Below are 24,186 nucleotides of genomic sequence, written 5' to 3'. Positions count from 1 at the left end.
ATGTTAATTTATTGGAGCCAGCAACAGCCCTGTGGGTATGTGCTCTTATTATCCCCATTTTACAGAAACTGAGGCTGAAAGTGGTTATATTTCTTACTCAGGGTCACACAATAGCTAATTATCTGAGTCAAGATTTGAGCCCAGGTCTTCCTGATTCCAAGTCCAACATCCTAGCCGCTCCTAGCTAGATGGTGCAGTGCATAGGACACTGGGTCTGGAGTCATGAAGACCTGAGTTCAAATCTAGCCTCAGATACTTACAAGCTGTGTGACACTGGGCAAGTCACAACCTCTGTATGCCTCAGTTTCCTTATCTGTGAAATGTCGATAATAATAGTACCTACTTTGTAGGGTTGTTGGACAGATAAAATGAGATATCTGTAAAGTGTTTAGCACAGTGCCTAGACAATAGAAGGTGCTATATAAAAACTCATTTCCTTCCCATCGGGCTGCCTCAAGCCTCAGTCACCAAACAAAGATTAAATAGAGTAGACACAGGTCCTTACTTGAGGAGCTTTCTAACGGGGGGGAGGAGGGAGAGATAACATAGATATCAATCAATTAATAAACGTATTTATTTTGACAGACTGAGTTGTTTTCAGTCATGTCTGACTCTTCATGACCCTATTTGGGACTTTCTTGGCAGAAATATTGGAGTAGTTTGCCATTTCCTTCTCTGGCTAATTTTACAGAATGAAGAAACAGGCAAGCAGGGTGAAGTGACTTGCCCAAGGTCATTCAGCTAGGAAGTGTCTGAGGCCAGATTTGAATGCAGGAAGAGTCATCCTGACTCTAGGACTGGTGTTCTATCCACTGTGCCACCTAGATGCCCATTTATTTTGACAAAAAGGGGAAAAAACAGTAGGAGACAGTAAATATGTACAAATAAGCTTCATATATGATAAATGGGAAATTATTAGCAAAAGAAAGGCACTAGAATTAAGAGAGGTTGCAGAAGGTTTCTTGTAGAAGGTGGGATTTTAATTGGGACTTAGAAGACAAGGAAACTACAGGGACATATGTGTGTATACATATATATGTATGTGTGTATATGATACGTGGATACCAAAGGAACACAAGGTAGTTTGGGGGAGAATGTGTACTCTCCTCTTTTAGGGGATCAAGAAAGGTGTCCTGTACAAGATGGCATTTGTGCTAAGCCTTGAGAGAAAGCAATGCCTGATTGAGCTCTTTGGGAGCACCTGCAGTTTCCAAAGGACAGGGAAGGTGATTCCTTGTGATCTTTAATATTTATGGGTTCTCCCTCCTTTGCTCTGACCCCCTGGCATGCGTAAGCATCTCTCATGTCTCCTTCTGCCCTATGGAGAGGCAAGTGTAGGTATTCAAGAGCTCATTCATCTTTCATCTCTCTGCAGGTTCATAAAATAATCATTGTTTTTGGTTTCCCATGTCCCATGCTAATATTACAGGTTTTGTGATGTAACAGTTCTCATTGTAGCCTCAGCACCAGGAAAGGAGCACAGCGAGAAAGGGGTCAGACTTCACTCAGGTTCCAATTCCACTGCTAAGCTATACAACAGAACTCTCCCTAGGATTGGGCAGATGAGAATCATTGTGAGCCCCTGCCTCATTACCTCCTTTGAGAGAGAGAGAGAGAGAGAGAGAGAGAGAGAGAGAGAGAGAGAGAGAGAGATGGGTGGATGGATGGATAGGTGGATGGATAGATAGATGGATGGATGGATAGATGTGTAGCAGATAGAACACTGGGCTAGAGTTCCAATCCAGCTTCAGATACTTACTAGTTGTGTGACCCTGGGCAAGTCACTTAGCCTAAGTATTCATTCAGTGTGCATTTATTAAGTAACTACTACATGCCAGGCACTGGGCTGGGTGCTGGGGACAGGATATGCATGGGGGAGGTAGCATGTGCATTGGATTTGGGCTCAGAGGTCCCAGGTTCAAATCCTGATTCTGTCAACCAGTTCAGATCCCACCTCTTGCATATACTACCTATATAACCCAGGTCAAGTCATGTCACCTCCCTGACTTAGCTTCCTTCTCTGTAAAAGAAGGAAGCTGAGCTAGATAAATGGTCATTGAGGTCTCTGCTGGCTCTGCATTTATGATCACACTAATCCTCTCTGTACACAGTTTTCTCATCTGGATAAAAAGAGGAGATTTAGAATCTCAGATGGCCTCAGGTCCCTTCCTTAAATCTATGATTTTTATAATACAAAGATCAGAACAAAAGGAAGACTGCCCTTAAAGACTTTACATTCTATTGGCAGAAAGAACATGTAGACAGAGAAGGAAATATGAAGTCATTTGGGAGGCAGCTGAAAGGATCAGGGACTGCCTCTCTCAGCAGGAAAGAGCATTGGAGTGGAATTTTGAAGGAAGTTATTGATTCTGAGAGATAGAGAAGAGAAGAGAGGCTGTTCCAGGCCCAGATGTGTTCCTCCTACTGTTTTGTGCCAGTGAGTGACTAGTACAGCAGTCCATTTAAGTGCTTATCATCTATTATCTTTTATGGAGGGATAGTATAAACATTTCCCCCAGTTCCTTGGGGGTCATTCTCTCATCAATGCCACATTAGTTTCTGGGGAGACTGGGCTCAAACCTAATCTCAGTCCCTCAAGTTCACATCTAGACATGCTATGACTGCTATACTCTTCATGGTCTTGGATATCACTGGTCTGAAGTTCAGTCTCAAAGATCAATTCATGTCCTTCGGAGCATTGATGCTGGTCTGACTGCAAAACCTGCATGCTGAGATGCTGGGATGCCAGGATACCCTCTCTCTGATCCTTCACCAAAAAGAACAAAGAGAAATCAAAGACCTATGCCTGTTTCTTGTGGCCTCAGAGGCTATAAGACCCAAGGCATCTCCTCTTGTAGCACTGTTCCTCAACAGACTCCCTGCTCACCTCTGTCTCTGGCTTCGTTCAAGACTCAGCTCAGATCTCATCTTCTACCAGAGGCTTTTCTGATGTCCCATTAGTCCTTCCCCACAAAGATTAACTTCCATTTATAATGTAGATATCTTATATGTACATATTGATTAGTACATTGTCTGATCAGCAGAATGTAAGTTTCTTGAGAGAGTATGTTTGCCTTTCTTTGGATTCCTAGCACACAGCACAGGACCTGGCACATAGTTAAGTATGTAATTTAAAAAATTTTAAAAGGTATTATCTGATTAACTGGCTAGCTCTGAATCCATATTTCTATATGTCACATCCACAGTAACTCTGGCATATACACACACAAAGAGAGAGAGAGAGAGAGAGAGAGAGAGAGAGAGAGAGAGATGGATGAATGGATGGATGGATGGATGGATGGATGGATGGATGGATGGATGGATGGATGGATAGATGTGTAGTACATAGAACACTGGGCTAGAGTCCAAATCCAGCTTCAGATACTTACTAGTTGTGGGACCCTGGGCAATCACTTAGCCTTTATTTCCCTCAGTTTCCTTATCTGTAAAATGGGGATAATGATAGTACCTACCTTGCAGGCTTGTTGTGAGGACCAAATGAGATAATAACTGTAAGGCGTTCAGCACAGTGCCTAGAACATAGTAAGTGCTACATAAATATTAGCTGTTATTATTTGATATAGAAATAGAAAGATAGAGATGAAATACGATGGATGGAAAAAAGATAGATATATAGACAGACATAAATATATAGACAGATAGATGGACAGATGTAGGTATAGATAGGATCATAGACGTAGATATAAAAAGGACCTTAGGGGCCTCTAAGCCCAAAGAAATTAAGTTACTTGTTCAATGTCTCTTGAAAGCCTGCAGACTACCTTAGATATGTTGCTTCATTTTAGCCTGTAGTATTATTATTATCCCCAATTTAGAGAAAAGAAAATAGATTCGGAATAGTTAAGTGATGTGACTGTGGTCTATACGCAGCTGGTTACCACCATAACAGGGAGATGAACCCAGGTCTTCCTCACTCCAGGTCTATCTCACTATCTATTACATCATGCTGTTCTTCTCTTTGGCTCAAATACTGTATTTTTTCCATTTTGGGGGAGGGTGTGAGGGAGACAATCAGGGTTAAGTGATCTGTCGGGGGTTACGCAGCTACTTATGCATCTGCATCATGCATCTGCGTCAGGATTTGAACTCAGGTTCTCCTGACTCCAGGGCCAGTGTTCTATCCACTGTGCCACCTAAATGACCCTCAAATATTATATTTTTAAAATAAGGCTTCTTCCTTAGGCCTCTAAGTAAACAATTCTTGAGCACCTTTTTGGAGTATTGTGACTCTTCTTGCATCAATTAAATCAAGGCAGAGAATTCTAAAATTAATCTTATCTAAAATCAGATGAGTGTTACTAAATATGCTATAGGTTGCTAGGAAGCCAGGATTCAGGTATTGATGTGTGTTTCTTGTCTCCAAAAGCAGAGAAAGAAAAGATGGGCTAATTTTGTATCATAATATAAGAATGCCCAGAAGATGCACATTAAATGTTTGATGACATGATAGCAAAGACATATATATTCTCTTTTCTGGCTTCCATAGGACATTTGGCCGTTTTATAAGTAGTACCTGGAAGCGCCCCACTCTTCCACTTGCATCCCCCTCAGAAATTCTATCCCAAGGTTCAAGATACTCTTCTGATCCCCATTCATCCAAAGCCATGCCTCACAAGTCACCACATTTGTTTATTTTTACTTTTCAAGTGGAGGACACAATTAGTCCTAAGTGAAAGCATTTAATGAAGTAGTATAGTAATTGAACATTTCCTCCCCATAACAAATTTGGGGTTACTCTCCCATAAATCCACACCCTATCAGAGGGAAGAGTAAACACACTCAGGGATCACACATGAGGCACACGCATGTAAGTAAACACATCCAAAGACATACATATGGAGGAGAACACAGAGAAGGTCAACTCATGCCTCTGTTATCTGAACCCTGAGAATCAGCAGTGTTATAGTGGAAAGTGCCAAGGACACAAAATGAGAAAGACCAGGCTTCAAAGCTCACAGTTGTGTGACCATGGGCAGGTTACTTAACCCTTCTTGGGCTCAGTTTCTTCACCTGTATGATGGAGGTAATAATATCTATAATGCTCATCCCAAAACGGGTTATTATGGATCTCAAGTGGGATAATCTATAGAAAGTGCTTTGCAAACTTCGAAGTGCTATGTCAGTGATGATGATGATGGTGACGATGATGTCACTGTACTCTTCTTGCTCGGCCTGCTCCCCACTGACCATTGCTGTCTGCTGGGACTGTTTACAACTGGGAGCTACATCCTCACTACTTCTCACTGGAAGGGAAGTCTTTATTGTTCTCCACTGGGCATTGTCCCATCTCTGTCCTACTAGTCCTGGCTTCTGCCACCTAGGGAACTTTTGGGTTTCCTCTGAGGAGCTCTTCAGAGCCCCATGATGACTGACTTGCCCCCCAACTGCTAGGGTGCCTTAACAAGAAAGTGCATCTGTGACAAGGGCAGTCTGGAAGATTTTTAGTCACAGCAGAGACTGAGAGCCACTATACTCAGCTCAAGGGTCACCCAACAAAGGCCGAGCACTCTCAGGCTATGATCAGGTCTATTTTGGACTCCTTTCTCCTGCTAGGTAGATCTAAGTCTCTATCTCAAGCCTAACTTAGGTTAGAAAGTTCTCTAGAGGGACTTATGGGTCATATGACCCCCAATTGGAGGCCAAGACACTTTTCCCCACCTTCATGATTTCTCAAACCTCTCCAAAATAAGAATTATGTTCAACATATAAGCAATTTTAACTATCTCCACAGCCTAAAATGGAGAATCCTAAGAAGGTAGTTTGCCCAGTGAACTAACAGTGTAGAAGGCTACTCCCTAATCCCAAATGTGTTAACTCAGTCCCTGTACCCCACTAGCCACCACATTCCTATAGGGCTGCACAAGGTGACCCACTTGCTGAGTAAAACTCAACTCTGCCCCTATCCTTTCCCTATAATGTGAAAACCAAAAAGTTTGCTTTGGCTGGAGTCCATAGCAGGGATCTGTGATATCACAGTCCTCAGTCAGAAAACTGAGGAAAAGAGGGAGCTGGAGCAGGACAGCAGCACAGGTGTAGATCCACCAGGCCTGAAGCAAAGGGAATCGGTATCCAGGTAGAACTGGTTCTGTCCCCCTAACCATGCCTTGGGACAGTCGAGTGCCAGTGAAACATGAATTGTACATCCTAGGAAGAGAGGGAGAGACAGCTTTCCCAGCTGACACTCAGAGAAACTACCATGAAAGAGGAAGGAGTTAGAAAGTGAGCGAAAGTATAAAGGCAAAGATCTCAGGAGGAAGAAAATAGTCAAAGAGTTTGAGCACAAGCAGATAACCCAACAAGGTTTATTAATGGAGGGGAAGGTGGCCTCCAGACTAAATGAGTCTACATCTATATATGTTATATTTAATATACAACATATATTACATCTCTATTATATATAATATATTACATCCATATTATATATTTCATCATATATCACATTGATTACATCTATATTGTATATAACATATTGGACATTTATATTATATGTAATACATTACCTCTACATTATATATTCTATGCAATACATATTATATCTATATTATATTAGTGTTATCTATATTGTATATTATATATCTGCATCTATGTATTATATATAAATGAGTCTACACCTATGCTCCTTAGTTACCTGGGCACTCTCTTCTCAGGATGCTCATTAATCAAAATTGGGAAACAATAGATACAAAAAAAATAGACTGCATTAGCCAAGTCAGGAGAAATGGCAGAAGCTCAAAACAATCCCTTCCCTTGAAAATCAACAGGAAAGAAAATAACAAAAAGAGCCTAGGAAGGAACATATCAATTCTTTCATTTGCAAACTCAGTCATGGTTCAGAGACTACCCAGTCATCAGCTTATCTGGCTCCACAGTCAATCAGAAGTCTCCTCATCTTTTCATGGTATCAGCCCTCTCCCCCCTGCCCCACCCAGTCACTCATGGCTGAAAGAAGGTTCACCAAACTTCTACATGTTTGGATTGGGAAAAGGCTGGGCAATATCTGAGCATTCTCTGAATAAACCACTAGTTAGGGCACATCTGAGGAAGTTCCAGGGACTGGCCTCTCATTGATTATACTAGGAATCAAAATCAAGCTCTCTGGACTGGACTGCACTTTCTATTATCTTCCATTTCATGAGAATCAAGACAACATTTGTTCCTTTCCCATTCTGAGGCTCCTCTGCTGTTCTCATGACTCTAGTAATCATATCTGCCAGTACTTTCAGGACACTGGGAAGTAGTATGCTTGGATCTGGTGACTTGATCCATAAAGGGCAGCTAGAATGTAATTGTTTGAGAGGAAGGGAAAAGATGTTTTATGTTTCAGACTAGTTGTGGAGATTATCTCTAAGGTTACCTTCATTTCTAGAACCCTGTGAATACACAAAGGAATTAGGATGTTTTTTCTTCAAGGGGGACAAAAGTAATGATGAAAGGTGAAATTCAAACTTTTCTCATTACAGACTAAAATAAGAGGGAAAAAAATACATAAATTTTTTTTAAAAAATTAGAATCATAGGATCTCAGGAAGGAGCATCAGAGGTCACATAGTCTAACCTAGAGCTGAACAAAAATCTCTATGACACACCAGACAAGTGGTCACTCAGCCTTAACCTGAAGACCAATAATGAATCACTGCTTCCTGAAGATTCACATTTCCCCTTTGGATAACTAATGGTTAAGGAGTTTTTCCTTAAATAAAGACAAAATTTGCCTCTTTACAATTTCTCTCTGTTTTTCAGACTTCCGTCATCTGACATTGAATAAAACTTATCTAATCCTATCCCCCATGGCAACCTTTTATATATGCCTCAAGTATACTATACATAGTACACCCTATATAGCTATATACTATACTGTATGTACTGCTACCATGATTTCCCAACAACTTCTCCAGGTTAAACATCTTCACTTCCTTCATTTGATTCTCATATGTCATAATCATATGGGCCCTTCTGAATTCCAGTCATTTTTCTTTAGGCATTCCCCAGCCTATCAATGTCCTTCTAAAAAAAAATGCAGTGTCCAAGATGGAAAACAATATTCCAGATGTGCTATGACCAAAACAGAACACAACAAATTGATTACCAGGGGTGTGTACAAGAGTCAGCTCAAACCAGCTCATACTGGCTCTTAAATTTTCAATGTGAAAATTTGGAAAAGGCAAACACTACAAATTAGGGATCAATTTATTGTTTTGTTTATTGTCTAGATTTAAGAGAGCAATGGAGAAAATGTTAATAAAAGTGTCATGCATATACTTTCCCCTCAAAGAGCCAGTTGTTAAATATTTACCAGCACACCCCTTTCTATTACCTCCCTGATTCTGTGCTTTTCCATATAGCCTAAGATCACAGTAGCTTCTTAGACCATCACATCACACTATTGACTTGCATTGACCATGCAGTACGTGAAACCCTCCCCATCTTTTTTCAAACAAATCTCTGTGTCTCCCTTATCTCATACTTATAAAGCCGATTTTTAAAAACACAGACATATATAGGTCACATATTTGTGCAATCTTCCATAGATTGTACTGGAATACCACTGAAGAAATTAGCATTTCTGTAATTATACTGCATTCCTTTTCACAAAGAGAAAGAGAGCACTAAAAGATGTCTGGATAATTGAATTCCCCCATCACTACTATGCCGTGCCTCAGTGCTACTTACCAAATTCCTTTTATTTCCGTTCTCTGTCCAGGTGATCTGTACTATACATCATTGACCAAAATCACTTTTGTTTCTCCCTCCATTGTCATTCACTGAAAAGTTTTTCATCATGCTTCCTGCCTTGAGGTCTTAGATTTTCTCACATGCTTATTTCTTCTTAATGCACAATATTCTGCCACCCCCTTTTATCCATCCTGTCCCTTTGTTTTTAAGTTACATGCATTCCAGAGCCATCTCCAGGAACGAGTTCTATCTCACTAAGCCTCAGTAATAACTATGAGGTTAAATTGACCTCCTTTCATCAGAGCATTGTATATAGACATTTGAGACACAGATTTTACTCCTGGCTCCTTTCTTGGATTTTTGTCTCATAGGAACCTCTGGGTGCATGAATGAGTAGTCTTCTTCCTTTGTTATAACTATTCTCCATAGTTTGTAGTTTAGTGAATGTCCACAGGCAACTTTCTCCTTCCATGCTTTCATTTGTTAAATCTTTTTTATGAGATTCATAAAACACCCCTTCTTCTCCGTCTTTCTTAGTTCTACTCCATCCCTGATCAGCATCCTATCATTCCAATATTCTGAACTAAGTGCCACAAAGCCAAATACTATTTTCAAATATCATATTCTTAGCCAGCTGTTCACTTCCTAAATAAAATTTTCTTTTCTGCATTCCTTGCCTTCAATGGGCAACAGAAAGGAAAACATAACCTGTGGCCTTATAACCTTCAACTCCTTTCCCAAATCTTCATCATCTTTGACAGCACTTCCTAGGTTCCTTCTGGCAATCCCTTTTGTGCTCAAACGAATCACTGGAACTTAGTAGGAATAATCCTTTTCACCAAGTCTTGTGGAAATCTCTGTTATATTTTATGCATAAACCCCAGAAAGACAGCAAATTTTCTACTGTTGTTCCTAGGTCAACAGACACTTACTTTGGCACCCCTGACCTGGAAGTCATCCCCTATCACTGCTCTCTTCTTCCCCTCACCCTTATTGTCTGAGTTCTTGTCTTGCATCTTCTGCGAATTTCCTTTATTGTTGCTTGAGGGACAAGAAGCTGCTTCTAACTCAAAGCATTCAGCTCCCTGGTCTTCAAGACGAGTCTCAAATTTGTTTTGTAGCTCCAAGAATACAATGGTTATCCTTCGCTTCTTTCTCTATATGACAATTTCCAACTTTACAATCTTTTTTCCTTCATGTTGAAGTCTTACTTCATATATATGTGCATGGATGTATATATGTATGTGTCTGTGAACACATGTGTATGTATATACATATACATACACACATATATACACACACATATTGTGTATGCATGTGTGTATTATATATACATATATGCGTGCATGTATGTATGTATGTATGTATATGTGTATGTATACCTTCCCAGTCACCAGTGGAGGGAAACAGGGCTGTGTGCTTGCTCCCATGCTTTTTAGGATGATGTTTTCAGCCATGTTGTCAAATGCATGAACATGACATCAAAGTCAACTACCATACTGATGGTAATTGGAAAAGGCTACAAGCCAAGACCAAAGTGGAGGGAGTGTTGGTGCATGATTTTCTGTTTGCAGATGATTATGTACTCAATGCAGCCTTGGAAGATGAGATGCAACAAAGCATGGATCAATTCTCTGCTGCCTATGCTAATTGTGGTCTAATAATTAACACCAAGAAAACACAGGTGCTTCATCAGCCACCCCACACCATCCATATGTGGAACCATCAGTTACAACGAGAAGTTTTGAATGCTGTGGATAAGTTCACTTACCTTGGTAGTGTATTTTCCAAGGAGGTACACATTGACAACGAGGTTGATGCACACATTGCCAGAGCTAGGTCAGTGTTTGGGAGGCTCTGAAGAAAAGTTTGGGAGAGAAGAGGTATTAGACTGACTACCAAATTGAAGGTCTACAGAACCATTGTGCTGACTTCATTGTTGTATGCCTGTGAAACATGGACAGTCTACCAGTGCCATGCCAGGAAACTGAATCGCTTCCATTTGAACTGTCTTAGGAAGATTCTGAGGATCACCTGGCAGGATAAGGTACCAGACACTGAAGTCCTTGCTCAAACTAAACTACCAAGCATTCAAACTATGCTTCAGAGAGCACAACTCTGATGGGCTGGCCACATTGTTCAAATGCAAAATGTATGCTTGCCAAAAAGACTATTTTATGGAGAACTCACATGGGATAGGTGATCACATGGTGATCAGAAGAAGTGATACAAGGACACATCCTTAAGGTCTCTCTCAAAAACTTTGGATTTGACTGTGCAACATGAGAGACACTAGCACAGGACCACTCAGCGTGGCGTGCCCACATCAGAAAGGGTGCTGTACTCTATGAGTGAAGCAGAATTGAGACAGCACAAAGTAAACGCAGGATGAGCAAATTTGGGATATACACTCCAAATGTTCACACAAACTATCTGTGCCCAACCTGTGGTAGAGCATTCTGAGCTCGTATTGGTCTGATCAGTCACAGTCAGACACAATGAAACTTCACTTTATCATGGTGATGTCATTTTGGTCCTCTTTGAAAACGAAGGACAACAACCAACCAACCAACCATGTATGCATATACAACACATATATATACATACACATATACATACATATATATATATATATATATATATATATATATATATATATATATATATATATATTAGGAACGTTTTATTGTCTCTCACTTTTTATAAACCTTCATTTTGGAGAAGAATTCCTCAAGTTCCTTCATCTTTTTTTCTAAAGGAGAGATCAGTCTATATTTGGTACCCAGATAGCAATCATTTGTTGTGGATTAAATTTATAAACACTAAATACTCAATCCAAGTCATAGTGAAATATACTAGACCCTCTATTTTGAGATTCTCAGCCTTGGTTTGTTTTTTTTTAACTACTTGTGAGTGCTTACCCCTTACCTCCTAAGCACTTTTATAGCCTTTTATGACTTCTTAATGATGACAAATACAGCTAACATCCTCTCCTTTGTTTCAACGACCCATTTTCTCTTCTCTCACTAATATCTTCCTTATTTTGACAACTTTTACTTACCAATTTACTTTACTCACCGATTTTTTCACTTATTTTGTCTTGTCAACTACTTTCTCTTTCTCCTCGAGTCTGTCCTTAACCTCTTTCTTCCTTCAGACTGAGTCCTTCTCTTCCTTCAGTTCAAGTTGTTTTCTTTCATTTTAACTTCAGGTTTTCCCAAATTTCTCCTCCCACAAATTTAAGCCTAGCCTTCTTCACAAGTCAAAATTCCTCAAAATCACCTTTGTTCTTCTCTTTCTAATTTAGCTAAAGCGGTCGCTTTTTTGAAAGGCAGCATGGAACCATGGAAAGATCACTGGCTCAGGAATCTGAGGACAGAAGTACAAATTCACCCTCCGGTGATCACTACCTACGTGAGCTTGGGCAAAGCTCTTAACCTCGATAGGCTTCAGTTTCCTCATCTTGAAATGAACAGGTTAGATCGGATAGGCTCTCAGGTCCCTTCAAGTCCTACAACTATGATCTTCTCTTGACAGCTTCTCTTTAAAAAACCAGAAGTTGAATCTGAGGTTAAAGAGTGTTCCTTTCAATGTGCCAAAAGCCTCCTGCAACAGGTGGCATTTAAACTGAATCTTGAAGGAAGCCGGTGATTCTAAAAGGCAGAGATGAGGAAAGAGAGGGCTCCAGGGTGACAGACAGTGCCAAGGCATAGAGAGAGAGGATGGAGTGTTGTGAATGAGGAGTAGCAAGTAAGCCAGTCTATCTGGATGGTAAATTAGGGGGAAGAGGATAATGTGTAAAACGGTAAAGGTAGGAAGGGGCAAGGTTACAAAGGTCTTTCAATGAGAGCTGGACCTGGAGTCAGAATTCCTGAATTCAAATCTAGCCTCAGACACTGACTAGTTGTGTGACCATGGGCACTCTCATCTCTTCCTGCCTCGGTTTCCTACCTGTAAAATGAGGATAATAATAGCCCCTAAGTCCCTGATTATTGTGAGGATTGAATGAGATAATATTTGTAAAGTGCTTTGCAAACCTTAGAACACCATAAAATGCTAGCTATTATTATTTTCATTGTTCCTAGGGAGTCACTGGAATTTATTGAGTAGGACGGTGGCATGGTCACATCCGTGCATGGCACTTTGGCAGCTACATGGAAGATGGATTGGAGTGGGGGGAAACCTGAGGCAAGGAGATCAATTAGGATGCTATTACAATAGGCCAGGTGAGACAAGACCTGCATCAGGGGAGTAACTATATGAGAGGACAGAAAGAGATGTATACCAGAAATGTTGTGGAAAAAGAAATGTCAAGATTTGGCAAATGACTAGATATGTGGTGTAAGGGTAAGAAGTCAGGGGTGGTTGAGAGGAGAGGAAAGCCTTCTCTCTTCTCTAGACAGAATGTGACAACAACCTCAGGAGAGATATTTTCAAGAAGAAGGGGAAGAAGAAAAAGGAGAAGAAGAAGAAGAAGAAGAAGAAGAAGAAGAAGAAGTAGAAGAAGAAGAAGAAGAAAGAGAAAGAGAAGAAGAAGAAGAAGAAGAAGAAGAAGAAAGAGAAGGAGAAGGAGGAGGAGAAGAAGAAGAAGAAGAAGAAGAAGAAGAAGAAGAAGAAGAAGAAGAAAGAGAAGAAGGAGAAGGAGAAGGAGAAGAAGAAGAAGAAGAAGAAGAAGAAGAAGAAGAAGAAGAAGAAGAAGAAGAAGAAGAAGGTCAGTGATGACACCCTGGTCTCAAATACAGGTGACTGGAAGGATGGAAGTGCCACCAACAGTAATAGTGAAGATCCAAACACGGATGACCTCCTTTGGGGGGAAAAAATGATGCACTCTGTTTTGGACGTGTTGAATGTGACTCCACTATCTCATATCCAACAAGGGGATGTGAATTTAAGCCTCTGCTTGAAGACCTCAAGTGAGAGTAGAAAACTAAGTGCTCTCCAAGGCCCCACACTGTACTTTTGGATAGTCTCTAGGAAGTTTCTCCTAAATATGCCTCCTTATAACTTCCCATTAGTCACAATTCTGCCCCCTCAAGTCCAGTAAAACATAACTAATCTCTCACAGCATGATAGCCTTTCAAACTATAAGATAGCTCTTTTCATTTTCTCCTCTAGATCTCTGGGAACATCTGCTTATTTTTCTCAAAGTAAATGTCATTGGGAATAAATGCAACTTCATCTTGAACTTCAACACAAGCATGTCTGGAACCCTTCAAAATGATTTTTCCTTGTCCTTTTTCCAAAATGACTGGACGTACATATGGAACAGGTGCACCATTTGATACATGAGCAAAACTGACAACTGCATCTAGTTGAGCTAATACATCATTCAGGGTCTGCATTGGTTCTACATAGCCGGAAGAAATGTTGACAATTTCTTTAACAATGGCATCCTGGGCTTCCTCATACTCATCTCGAATCTTGAGGTACTCATCATTGAAGGAAGCCAATTTACTGTTGGTAAACTTAACACCATTCTTCTGGACATCTAATGTGTTAAAGTTTTTATTGCTGCGAAGGACTTTTTCTTCCTTACATGTTACTCTGAAGTAATATCCTAGTTGTGCACTGGAATCCAGTTTAATGTGTTTACCAGCCTCTAAGCCTAGCTCTCTTGCTGCATTTGCTAAAGATGACTGCATCTTCTTTTCTAGATTAGTAATTGACTCTCTTAACTCTGTCAGGTGAGGATCAAAGGACGCCTTCACAAGAAATTCATGATTTTCCACCTGATTCATGTCTAAGGTTGTCTCTATCATCTCCTGAAACTTGGAGAAATCAGAGTGAAGGTCAGTCAAAGGAGTCACGAAGACTGCCAGTAGCAGAGGCTGGTGTGTCCCTTCGTGTTTTTCCAATGCTTGTATAACACTAGGAAGATGGTTTATGGCTTGATAGATTCGATAACAATCTTGTAAACTGGCTGCATGTCTCTGAAACTTTTTAGCAAATCGGTTAAGATCTGGGAAACGACGAAGTAAGTCTTCTTGTAAAGTCTGTCTCAGCTCTACTACAAAAGTCTCGACTAAATTTAACCTTTCCTCTATCCGATTCTTATCCAGTAGTGGCTGCTTAATCCACTGATTAAGCAGTCTTTGGCCTTGAGGTGTTTTACATTTATTCAGCAATGCAGCAAGAGACTGAGTACCACTTTTGTCTTCAGCAGAGCCCTGAAAAAGGTTAAGAGCTCTGACAGCTGAATTATCCAGTTTCATGTACTGGTTGAGGTCAAAGGTAGTCAGTTCAAATTGTCCAAAGTTTGTATCATCTGATAAAAGTTCTAAATACTTAATCACAGCTGATAATGATGAAATTGCAATCTGATTCTCCATCTCAGGCAATACAGCACTATTCATTTGATCTCCCTTTTTGCTTCTCAACAAACGGTTGAGGTCCTGAACAATATCTTTTGCTGCAAAGTCAGTTTTCTTCCTCTCTGTGATCAGAATTCCTCCTCTCTCAATAACCTGTCTCAGTTTTCCCATGTCCCCAGCAGTTTCACCTCCTGGTAGCACACATTCCTTTGGGCCAATCTGAATCAGCAGAGCTTCAAGATTGGAGAACTGGTCATTATCTGGAAACTCACACAGTCCTAGCTTCCTCTGTATGGAGTCAACATACCCAACTCCAACTAATCTTTGGCCATCAACAACAGATAACTTAACATCTCAGTTTCTTCATCTTATCCTCATATGGCAAGATGCAAAGGCCCTTCCCCACCCTGGTCATCTCCATCTGGACATTTTACAGATTATGAATGTCCTTCCTAAAACGTGGGGCCCAGAGTGGAAGAGTCCACCAAAGGTGGTCTGATCTACCAAAGCAGAGGACAGTGGGACCATGACCTCCCAGTCTCCTTCCTAATGCAGCCTATTTTGAATTAGCTTTCTTAGCTTCAAGAAAGGATTTTGTTCTGGCATTGAAGATGTCTCCTTCTCTCTGTGGCCTCTTGGATCCTTCTCTCCTGAAGATGTACAGTTCCCCAAAGGAGCCTCACAAAAGTTGGCATAAGCCTCCCCTCCAGGGAGCTGAGCCTGAGTTTCAATAAGCACTCATCTCTCTGAGTCTCTCAGCTGTGGTCTAGCTAACTAGCTTTTAAAAGGCCAGCCGAGCATGCAGCCCAAGATGTATGAGGCAGAATTAACTAACCATCTTTAATGTGGCCTAAAGGGCCAAGGAATATCAGATTAAGATGAGTTCACACCCTATCAATAACATACCTTGAATTCCTCCTACTGCCATGTTAACCTGGTTAATAAGGAGTTAACCTTGATTAGCCTCCTCCTAAGCTCACCCTCTATATTTGTTTGGATTCCACTGGGATGGAAGGCACTATAAAAAAATCATACAGAGATGCATCTTAAAAGCACAACAAAGCTCCCAGATCATATAACACTGATGATTACCACTATCTCCTGGGAGCCACCTGGAAGGAACCCAAGGAACTATATTTCACAGGCTTTCAAAGCCTCTCTCCCAACCCTCCTCCTCCACTTTCTACTTTGGTTCAACAACAAAGCTCTCTATATAAAGGACTTGACTTCTCTGCTTTTGTATGTAATCTCTTGAGCCACGCAAACATGCTCACCTCCCCCAGTCCAACAGTCATTCTGGTCATTAGTCAGCAGCAATAATAGAACACAAACACTGCCCTCTCCTTCCCCAACTCCCTCCAACTTCCATATCAATATTTCATGTGGAATCGCTCCAAATGGAAAACAGAGGCCAGTGAGGTGGCCAGACTCTTAACTGCTTAGCTCTCCTAGGCCTGCAGGGAGACTGCCTGTCTGGCTACTGGTCAGTCCTCCTGATACCCCAGATGATAGAAAATCATTAATTATTATATATATTACATAATATGTATTAAATTAATCAATATTATTATTAATGGTTAGAAGGCATATAGGCCTTTAAGGCTGGCAAAGCACTCTCATTAGATCCTCACAATTCTGTGAATTAGATACCATGATAATACTTATTTTACACATGAAGAAAAAAAAGGCTAGAAGTGGTTGAGTGAAGACTAGGATCACACAGCTACTAAGTGTTTGAAGCAGGACTCACACTCATGTCTTCCTGACTCCCAATCCAACATCCTTTTCTCTGCCCCACCTGAGGCCTCTAAGACGCCAGAGGCAACACTCAGAGGGCAAAGACACCACTGAGAGGGGCAGGCACAGTGTTCAGTGGACAGGAGGATGTAGGTTTCATCCAGGTACAATGGCAGTGATTGAATGATCAGAACAGAGTCCAGAGAAGCAGAGATAGCATTCAGCAAGTCAGGGCAGTGCTCAGTGGGGCAGAAATAACACCCAGGACAAGAAACTAATGGTAGGGGGTAGAGCTTAGAGGTTGGGAATAGTTCCCAGAGGGATAGGAACTTTTCCCAGAGGATAAAAACAGCACCCAAAGCACCAGTGTCCTCTTGCTCAGAGAGTGACAGTATCAGTCAGCACAGAGGCTCCTGCAAAATTCTACAAGGGAAGTTGATTCAAGAGGAATAGGAAGCTCTGAAGAATGAAATTCTGAAGACACAAAGAGAAACAATTCTGATGAAGAGAGAAGGAAAGGGAAGGTGAGGCAAGGCAAGGGAATAAGCATTTACATAGTGCCTATAGGAGCCAATTGGACAGGTAGGTGGCTCAGTTTATAGAGCACTAGACTGGGAATCAGGAAGACCCATTCATAAGTTCAAATCCAGCCTCAGATACTTACAAGCTGTGTGACCCTGGGCAAGTCCCTTTACCCTGTTTGCCTCAGTTTCTTCATCTCTAAAATGAACTGAAGAAGGAAATGACAAACAAACCATTCCAATCTCTTTGCCAAGAAAACCCCAAATGGGGTTCACCGAGAGTTGAACAAGACTTAACAACAACAACAGAAATGTGCCAAACACTGGGCTGAGAGTTTTTTACAAATACTGTCTCATTTGAGCTTCCCAACACCTCTGGAAGGTTCTAGAAGCATCATCTCTATTTTGCAGCTGAGGAAACTGAGGCAAACAGAGGCGAAATCACCTGCCCAGAGCCAGGCAGCTGGTAAAAGTGTGGGGCTGGATCTGAGTCTTCCTGTCTCCAGGATGATGGTAACTGGCCACAGTGGACAAGAACAACTAAACACTTAGGAAAATGTGGAACAAAAATGACTAAGGGAAACCGGAGCTAAATAGAGAGAAGAGAGAGCCTGAGAAGAGGAGAGTGGAGAGGGAAGAAGGCTGTTCAGAGAGGATTGCAGATGAGCTAACAGAGAGGCACCACATTGTCCAAGACTAGGGAAGTGACAATCCTGTCCTGCTAGGACCACATTGGGAGTTTCTGTTCAGTTCTGGGTGCCCCATAGGGAGGATATATATACACTGAAGAGCATCCAGGCGGGTGAAGGGGCTCCAGATCAAGTAACATGAGAACTGGTGGAAGGATTGGGGTGGTCCCTCTCAATGTCCTACTTGAAGTGTTCCCATGTGGAGAGAAGGCTCAGACCAGCTCTGCTTAGCCCCACTGGACAGAACAAGGGGCAACAGGTTAGATTTAATCCCTTAGATTGTGAGGGCAGAGACTGGCTTTTGCCTTTTTTGGTATCCACAGCGCTTAGGGGCCTTAATAAATAATATATAATATAATTTGCCTATGTCATATAAGTATTATAATATATTATATAATTAATATATCATATAATATATATCATCACCTCTGATCTTCCACATAATAATAATAAATCATTAATAAATAATAAATGTTTATTGGCTTGACATAATGAATGGGCGAAAACTGAAGTAATAACATTAGATTTTAGGTAGCACTTCAAGGTGTGCGCAGCCATCTGGCATGTGGCCTCATTAGATCCACCCTGGGGAGTGGGTGCTACCAAGATCCCCATTTTACAGACAAGGAAACTGAGGCTGAGGGAGGCCAAGTGCTATCATCATCCCCCTTTTACACGCGGGGACATGGAGGTGGGAGGGTTCCAGTGAGGCCAGACTCCATCCCAGCTGCGCAGGGGCCTGGCAGGTGTGCGAGGTCGGGACTCCCTGGGAGGGCTGCTGGAGGCTTGCCCCGCCCCCCGCCCCTCCTCCTCCCCCTTCTCCTTCCCCTCCCCCTCCCTCCCTCTCTCCCTTCCCCTTCCCCTCCCCCTTCCCCTCCCCCTCCCCTTTCCTCTCCCCTTCCCCCTTCCCCTCCCCTCTCCCCTCCCCTCCTCCTCCCCCTTCTCCTTCCCCTCCCATTTCCCCTCCTCCTTCCCCTCCCCCTCCCTCCCTCTCTCCCTTCCCCTTCCCCTCCCCCTTCTCCTCCCCTTTCCCTTCCCCCTCCCCTCCCCTTCCCCCTCCTCTCCCCTCCCCCTCCCTCCTTATCTCCCTCCCCCTCCCCCGAGGCTGGGAGATTTCAGAACAAAGGCGGCGTCCGACGTTTTAAAGGCTTTTAAGGATTAAGGATTTAACCAGGATTTTAGAGGAATTCTGCTTCAGGAAAAACAAAAATCAGTCCGTTCAGATGAAAAGAATTCATTCAGAAAACCAGGCAGGTGGGATCGGGTCGGGGAAGACGAGGGGCTTTGTATCCCCAGCGCTTGCAGGGCCTGGGACACTGTAGGCGCCTAATAAATGCTTGTCGGCTTGACTTGTCTTGGGTTTCTTTTCCTGTTATAAATTAAGGAGGGACCCACCTCCCGAACATCCGCCCTCCTCTCGGGCTTGGCGGGAATGACAGCGCGCAGTGCGCACGCGCGGCCAGGGCCCAGGCGCGCACGCGCACGCGCGCTCCCTCCCTCCGCTCTCCAGCCAGGCTCAGCGCGCTCCCTGCCCTCCCGCTCCGCCCAGGCGGCGGCGCGCACAATTACCCTCCCCCCCAGCGGGAGCTCGCTCGAGTCCCCCCTCCCCCGCCGGCTCTGGCTGCGTTGCCCAGGCAACCGCAGTACGGTCTCACCTGAGCTCTGCGCCTGCGTCCCACCGGCCGGCCCCGCCTCCCCTCCCCTCCCCTCCCCCTCAAAGCGGGGAGCTCCGCCGCCCCCTACTGAGTGAGTATGGGCGCTGACCCCACGCTGGGCTGGCTCCGGGGAGCTGGGGGAGGGGTCGAGGGAAGAGGGGACGGGGGAGGGAGACCCCGACCTAGCAGCTCCAGTCGGCCCCACCCAGGCGGCGCCCCGCAGCCCTGGATTCTCGTCCCTCCCCCTCCCCTCCCCCTCGTCTCCCCTCCCCCCTTCCTTCCTCCTCCCCCTCCCTTCTCTTCCTCTTCCCCCTGCCTTCTCTCCCTCCTCTCCCCATCCTTCTCCGTATTCTATCCCCCACCCCTTCCCTCTTTCCCCCCTCCATCCCTCCTCCCTCTTCTTTGCTCCTCCCCTCCCCCTCCCCGCTCCACTTATATCCTCCTCCCCCTCCCTCCCCTCCCTCCTCCCTCCCCCCACCCGTTTTCTCCCCATCTTCTCCTCTCCTTGCCCTCCGCTCCTCCTTCCTGTCTGCGCCCTCCTGCCTTCCCCGCGCTCATAAGAATGTCACTGGTAAATGTCAAGGAGAACCCTCCAGCCGGACTCTTTCCATTTATCCGCATCATTAGCATTCTCCCCACCGCTGTCTCAGGTCCTGACGGCCATCAGCAGCGAAGCCTGCGCTGATCTGCGGGAGAGCCAAGCCAAGCCCCCCACCCCGATCCTCCGCCCTCCGTCGGCCTTCCCAGATGGAGCTCCAGGGCTCCGAGTTCCGATCCAGCCTCCCCTAATCTCCTCTGTCCAAGGGGGTAAAAGCCCCTTGCTTACCTTTAGTGGAGGCTGTGCGACAGCCGGCCCCTGGGAGGTGCTGTGCAAGTGTGAGCTCCTACTTCCATTTCCCATCTGCATCCTGGCCTCCCCTTCCTTGACATTTACAAAATGATGGGGTTCGAGCACACGGCCTCTGCCGGGCCTCCAGCCTCCAGTCTGGGACCTGACAATCTCTGCCCGCCTCCTCCCCACCCTCCAGTCTTTTCTGCCATCCTCTGCCTAACCCTGGGCGAGTCCTATAGAATCCCATCATAGGATGGAAGGGATCCTTTGAGGAGGGCCGCGTTGTTTACAAGTCAGGAGTGGCCAGGGTCCCACGGCAGCAGCTCATCCCTGGGGGGCTTCCTCTGTCCCTCCTCCCCTGAAGTCCCTGTTCCTGGTCAGCATCTTCTCGCCAACCTTCTATTACCATCTCCCCTGGCCCTCCTTGTGCCTCCTTTCCCCCCAATCCATCCTGTGTCCTCCTCCTCCTCCTCTCCACCATCCCCACCTGTGCTTTCTTCTCCCACCCTATCCCTCCATGCTCTCCCTCCTACCCATTCCCCCACCAGTCTCTATTTTTTCCTCCATTCTTGCCTCCCACCCACTCTCTCTTCCTCTCCCAGCTCGGTCTCATCTCTCATCTCTTCCCCACCTGTCTCTAGCTTCCTGCCACCCTCTCCTCCGCTTTTCTCTCCTTCCTCTGTCTCTAACTCCTTGACATTTGATGGGGCGTTGTAGAGGACAACCATGCTTCAAGTAGGGGATGAACTGGCCAAGCACTGTCATTTTTTTCAGCTTAGATTCTAGGAGATCTATCCCTTTCTCATCTCTAGTCCATTCTTTCTTTTCCTTTTTCCCATCCTGTTCCTGGGTCCCCCCACACACACCTCGTTGTGGCTCCTGCCTTCTTAGCATGTGGCCAAGCCTCCTCTCCCCACCTTCCCACCCCCCTCAGGTCCCTCCTCTCTCCTTGTCTTCACCCATCTCCACCCCTTTTCTGGGTCCCACCTCCTCAGCCCAGCTCCATCTTCTCTGCCAGTCTGTCCCTCCCTTCTCCCCAAGTTCCACCCCCCCATCATCTTCCCACTCCCAGGGTGCATTGCTTTATTTGGGCCGGTAGCTCTGGGAGATGAGCTCTGGCTGCACAGACTGACCTCTGAGGACCAGAGAAAGGGGAGGGGGAGAAGGGAGAGCCCAGCCCAGCCTTCCCCTCCCCTCCTCTCCTCTCCTCTTTCCTCCTCTCCCTTCCCCTGCCCTGCCCATGGGCCACCTGCCCCAGCGGCTGCAGGAGAGGAGGAGGAGGGAGAGTGAGAGAAGGGGGGGATCCGCCTAAAGGACAGAGGACATCTCCACCCTCAGGTGAGCTGCGATGGGGAGGGCAAAGTTGTTTGTAAATAAAATTGGAAAAGAAAGCTCTTGCTGTCCCATAAACCCCTCTTCCCCTGACACCCTTTACAATTCCCCCTTCCTTCTTTCTGAATACGGGTGAGGCTTGTAGGGCATCTGGGTGCCAGGAGCCGGGGTAACTGCCACCCCTACCCCCTCACACCATGCCAGCCTTGATGCTTTTTCAGCTCCTTAGGGAGACGAGAGATGATTCAATACTCTTCCACAGCCATCTGTAGAAGGAGCTGAGGAGAAGTGCGGAGCAAAATAGCCCGGTGTGCTTTGAACCTCAAAGGAATTTATCTGTTTCAGGGTGCTTGTCTTAGCCCCAGAGTGGGGGCAAGTCAGAAGACACACCACCCTTTTGAAGGAAGGGTGGGTGGGGGTCATCTGGGGCTGATGTGTTTCCCATCAGGGGCTGATGTGTTTCCCATCAGGAGAGCCTTGCTCATTTGTGGGGAATGGTGTCACTTAAAAGAACGCTTGCCTCCACAAGCCCCAGAGGTCTGCGTGTGGAGCTGAGCTGGGCCTGGTTGTGGTTCTGCTGGGCTGCTGCCGGGCCCCAGGTGTGGCCCGAGTCTTCTCAAGAAGCTGAGCCAGCGATGTGGGGCACGAGAGGCGCCAGCTGAGTTGGGCCAGCCCTTGGGGTGGGCTTGTCAGGAGGGCTGCTGCCATCCGCATTGCAGGTGCGTGAGAAGCTGCCAACAGTCTGGCTCTCTTTGTCTAGGAAGGAAAATATTTGTGGCAAAATGTGCCTACCAGGGTGCTTGTTACTGCAGGGAGGAGGCCTCGGTCCATTTCTTCTTTTTAATGCCTTTGAACATCGCTGTGGAGATTAGAGGCCTCCTCGCCAAGTGGCACTGGCCCCCTTTAGGGTGAGTATCCCACCATGGCGTGCCTGTGAACCTTGTGCTAGAGGAGACCCTTTGGTTTGGGAAACCAGGCGCAGCATGTAATAAAGCTTCATGCTTGACAGAGGAACGATGTCATCTGCGAGATGAATTAGCAGACTGCTTTATCAAATGACATCTACCCTGGCCCCTTTTGTCTGCTGGCTGGCTTCATACAGTGATGGCATTCCGTAGCTGACCTGAAAAGAAGCACTAATTCCCAAGGAAAAAAAAAGAATATGTATTACTCGTATACTATAATCATATCTACATTTGTTTTGTTGGTAAATACATCCTAAGCTTTATTGCTTTGCAGACATCTAAAAAACTGTAACAAACTGATCGCTAATCTTCCTTTTTTTTTAAGAGATTTTTATTTGGGGCATTTATTTATTAAGAAAGCTGTTGTTTTATCATGTAGTGATTTCTTTTGCACAATAAAAAGAGTCACCTGGTTTTTCTTGGCTTTGATTTTTTTTATAAAAATAGGCAAATGCTGTTGAAATTGTTTGCTTTTGCTACTCCCGAATCATTTGGGGCTTTGTATATTTGCTGCAGCCAAACTTTTCTTTTATCTGACCTGTTGTGGAAGAATGTTTTAGGCTTGTATATTATTTTTTAATGGGCTTGTATATTTCATATATTTTATCAATCTATAAACCATATGTATATATTAAAATGTAAGATTGAAAGAACACAAATAAAGCAATGTTGTGTTTATAACAGGATCCTATTAATAGGATGTATCATAATTGAGCATAACAGTCTTAGATTCTGAAGTGCTATAAACCAAAACCCAACATACCTCATGGGATGGCACTCCAAGCTTCTGCAGATATCCCTGGAGGTATAGATCAATATGAATGACAAAGATACTTCTCTTGGAAACTAGATTTTATCATTATATTCTTTTTCCTAAGGAAAAAAAACTTTGATTGTTATGAAAGAATTCCTCATGAATATTTATTCATTTTGAAATTTTCTCAGTTTTGACATTGCCGACCATTATCAAATTACACCCCAGTTTATTTGCGGCAAATTTAGTGGCACACTTGTAAAGACTCTTTAAAGTTATTCCTTTGCTATAAAAAAGCATTTTTTCAGATGTTTTGTATGATCTGAAATTTATTTAATGATAACCATTTGCGTGGAGATCAGTTACAAATGGGTGATGTCTACTTGCAACCAAAAGTTTGGAGTGGTTCCAGGACTGGTTTTAGCAAACCTATTTTCTCCATCCCAGCACCAGAGGGTGCCACCATGCACCCTTCATTCATTCATGTGCTGCTGTAGGGAACTGATTCTCTTGGACCTAGGAGGACCCAAAAAAAAAAAAAAAAAACAAAACCCTGCCTGCCTGTTGAGTGAGAATGCCGGGATGAGATGAGAATGTGTTTAGTGAGACACAAACCAAGGATTTTTTTTTTCATAAATAAAATTTATGATTCATTCTGTTTGAGTCAACAGATTAGTTTTCTTAATTAACATTCCTT

General features: G+C 43.9%; 2 protein-coding genes and 1 long non-coding RNA gene across 17 annotated transcripts in view; 1 reads left to right on the top strand and 2 right to left on the bottom strand.

Annotated features, from left to right (window-relative positions):
- LOC140499363 (uncharacterized) overlaps nucleotides 1–21,377 on the bottom strand; it is a 121,796-nt gene extending 100,419 nt beyond the window's left edge. For 4 of the 9 annotated variants that reach the window (XR_011965407.1, XR_011965409.1, XR_011965408.1 and 1 more), the window contains exons 1-2: nucleotides 11,772–16,474; nucleotides 10,465–10,550 (exon numbers count right to left, since the gene is read on the bottom strand). Coding sequence is in view for 2 of the 9 variants with exons in the window: in XM_072600683.1 (XP_072456784.1) it covers nucleotides 10,465–10,550; nucleotides 20,433–20,513 (167 nt within the window). In the remaining 7 variants the exon portion in view is untranslated. Of the gene's footprint in view, nucleotides 1–10,464; nucleotides 10,551–11,771; nucleotides 16,475–20,432 lie in introns of those variants that run through there. The other 5 variants (XR_011965412.1, XR_011965411.1, XR_011965410.1 and 2 more) reach the window with 5 other exon arrangements.
- CCDC92 (coiled-coil domain containing 92) overlaps nucleotides 19,552–24,186 on the top strand; it is a 44,763-nt gene continuing 40,128 nt past the window's right edge. Inside the window, exon 1 of one of the 2 annotated variants that reach the window (XM_072600688.1) lies at nucleotides 19,552–19,697. The gene's annotated coding sequence lies outside the window, so the exon portion shown is untranslated. Of the gene's footprint in view, nucleotides 19,698–21,336; nucleotides 21,777–24,186 lie in introns of those variants that run through there. The other variant, XM_072600687.1, reaches the window with a different exon arrangement.
- Nucleotides 22,082–24,186, bottom strand: part of LOC140499365 (uncharacterized) — a 34,621-nt gene continuing 32,516 nt past the window's right edge. For 4 of the 6 annotated variants that reach the window (XR_011965414.1, XR_011965413.1, XR_011965415.1 and 1 more), the window contains 3 exons: nucleotides 23,499–23,608; nucleotides 23,145–23,273; nucleotides 22,082–22,906 (listed from right to left, as the gene is read on the bottom strand). This is a non-coding gene — a long non-coding RNA (uncharacterized lncRNA). The remainder of the gene's footprint in view (nucleotides 22,907–23,144; nucleotides 23,274–23,498; nucleotides 23,609–24,186) is intronic. The other 2 variants (XR_011965417.1, XR_011965418.1) reach the window with 2 other exon arrangements.

Source organism: Notamacropus eugenii, chromosome 4, assembly GCF_028372415.1.
Source record: "Notamacropus eugenii isolate mMacEug1 chromosome 4, mMacEug1.pri_v2, whole genome shotgun sequence".
NCBI lineage: Eukaryota > Metazoa > Chordata > Mammalia > Diprotodontia > Macropodidae > Notamacropus > Notamacropus eugenii.
Note: the sequence above shows the minus strand (reverse complement) of the source record. Positions and strands in the feature narration are given on the sequence as shown.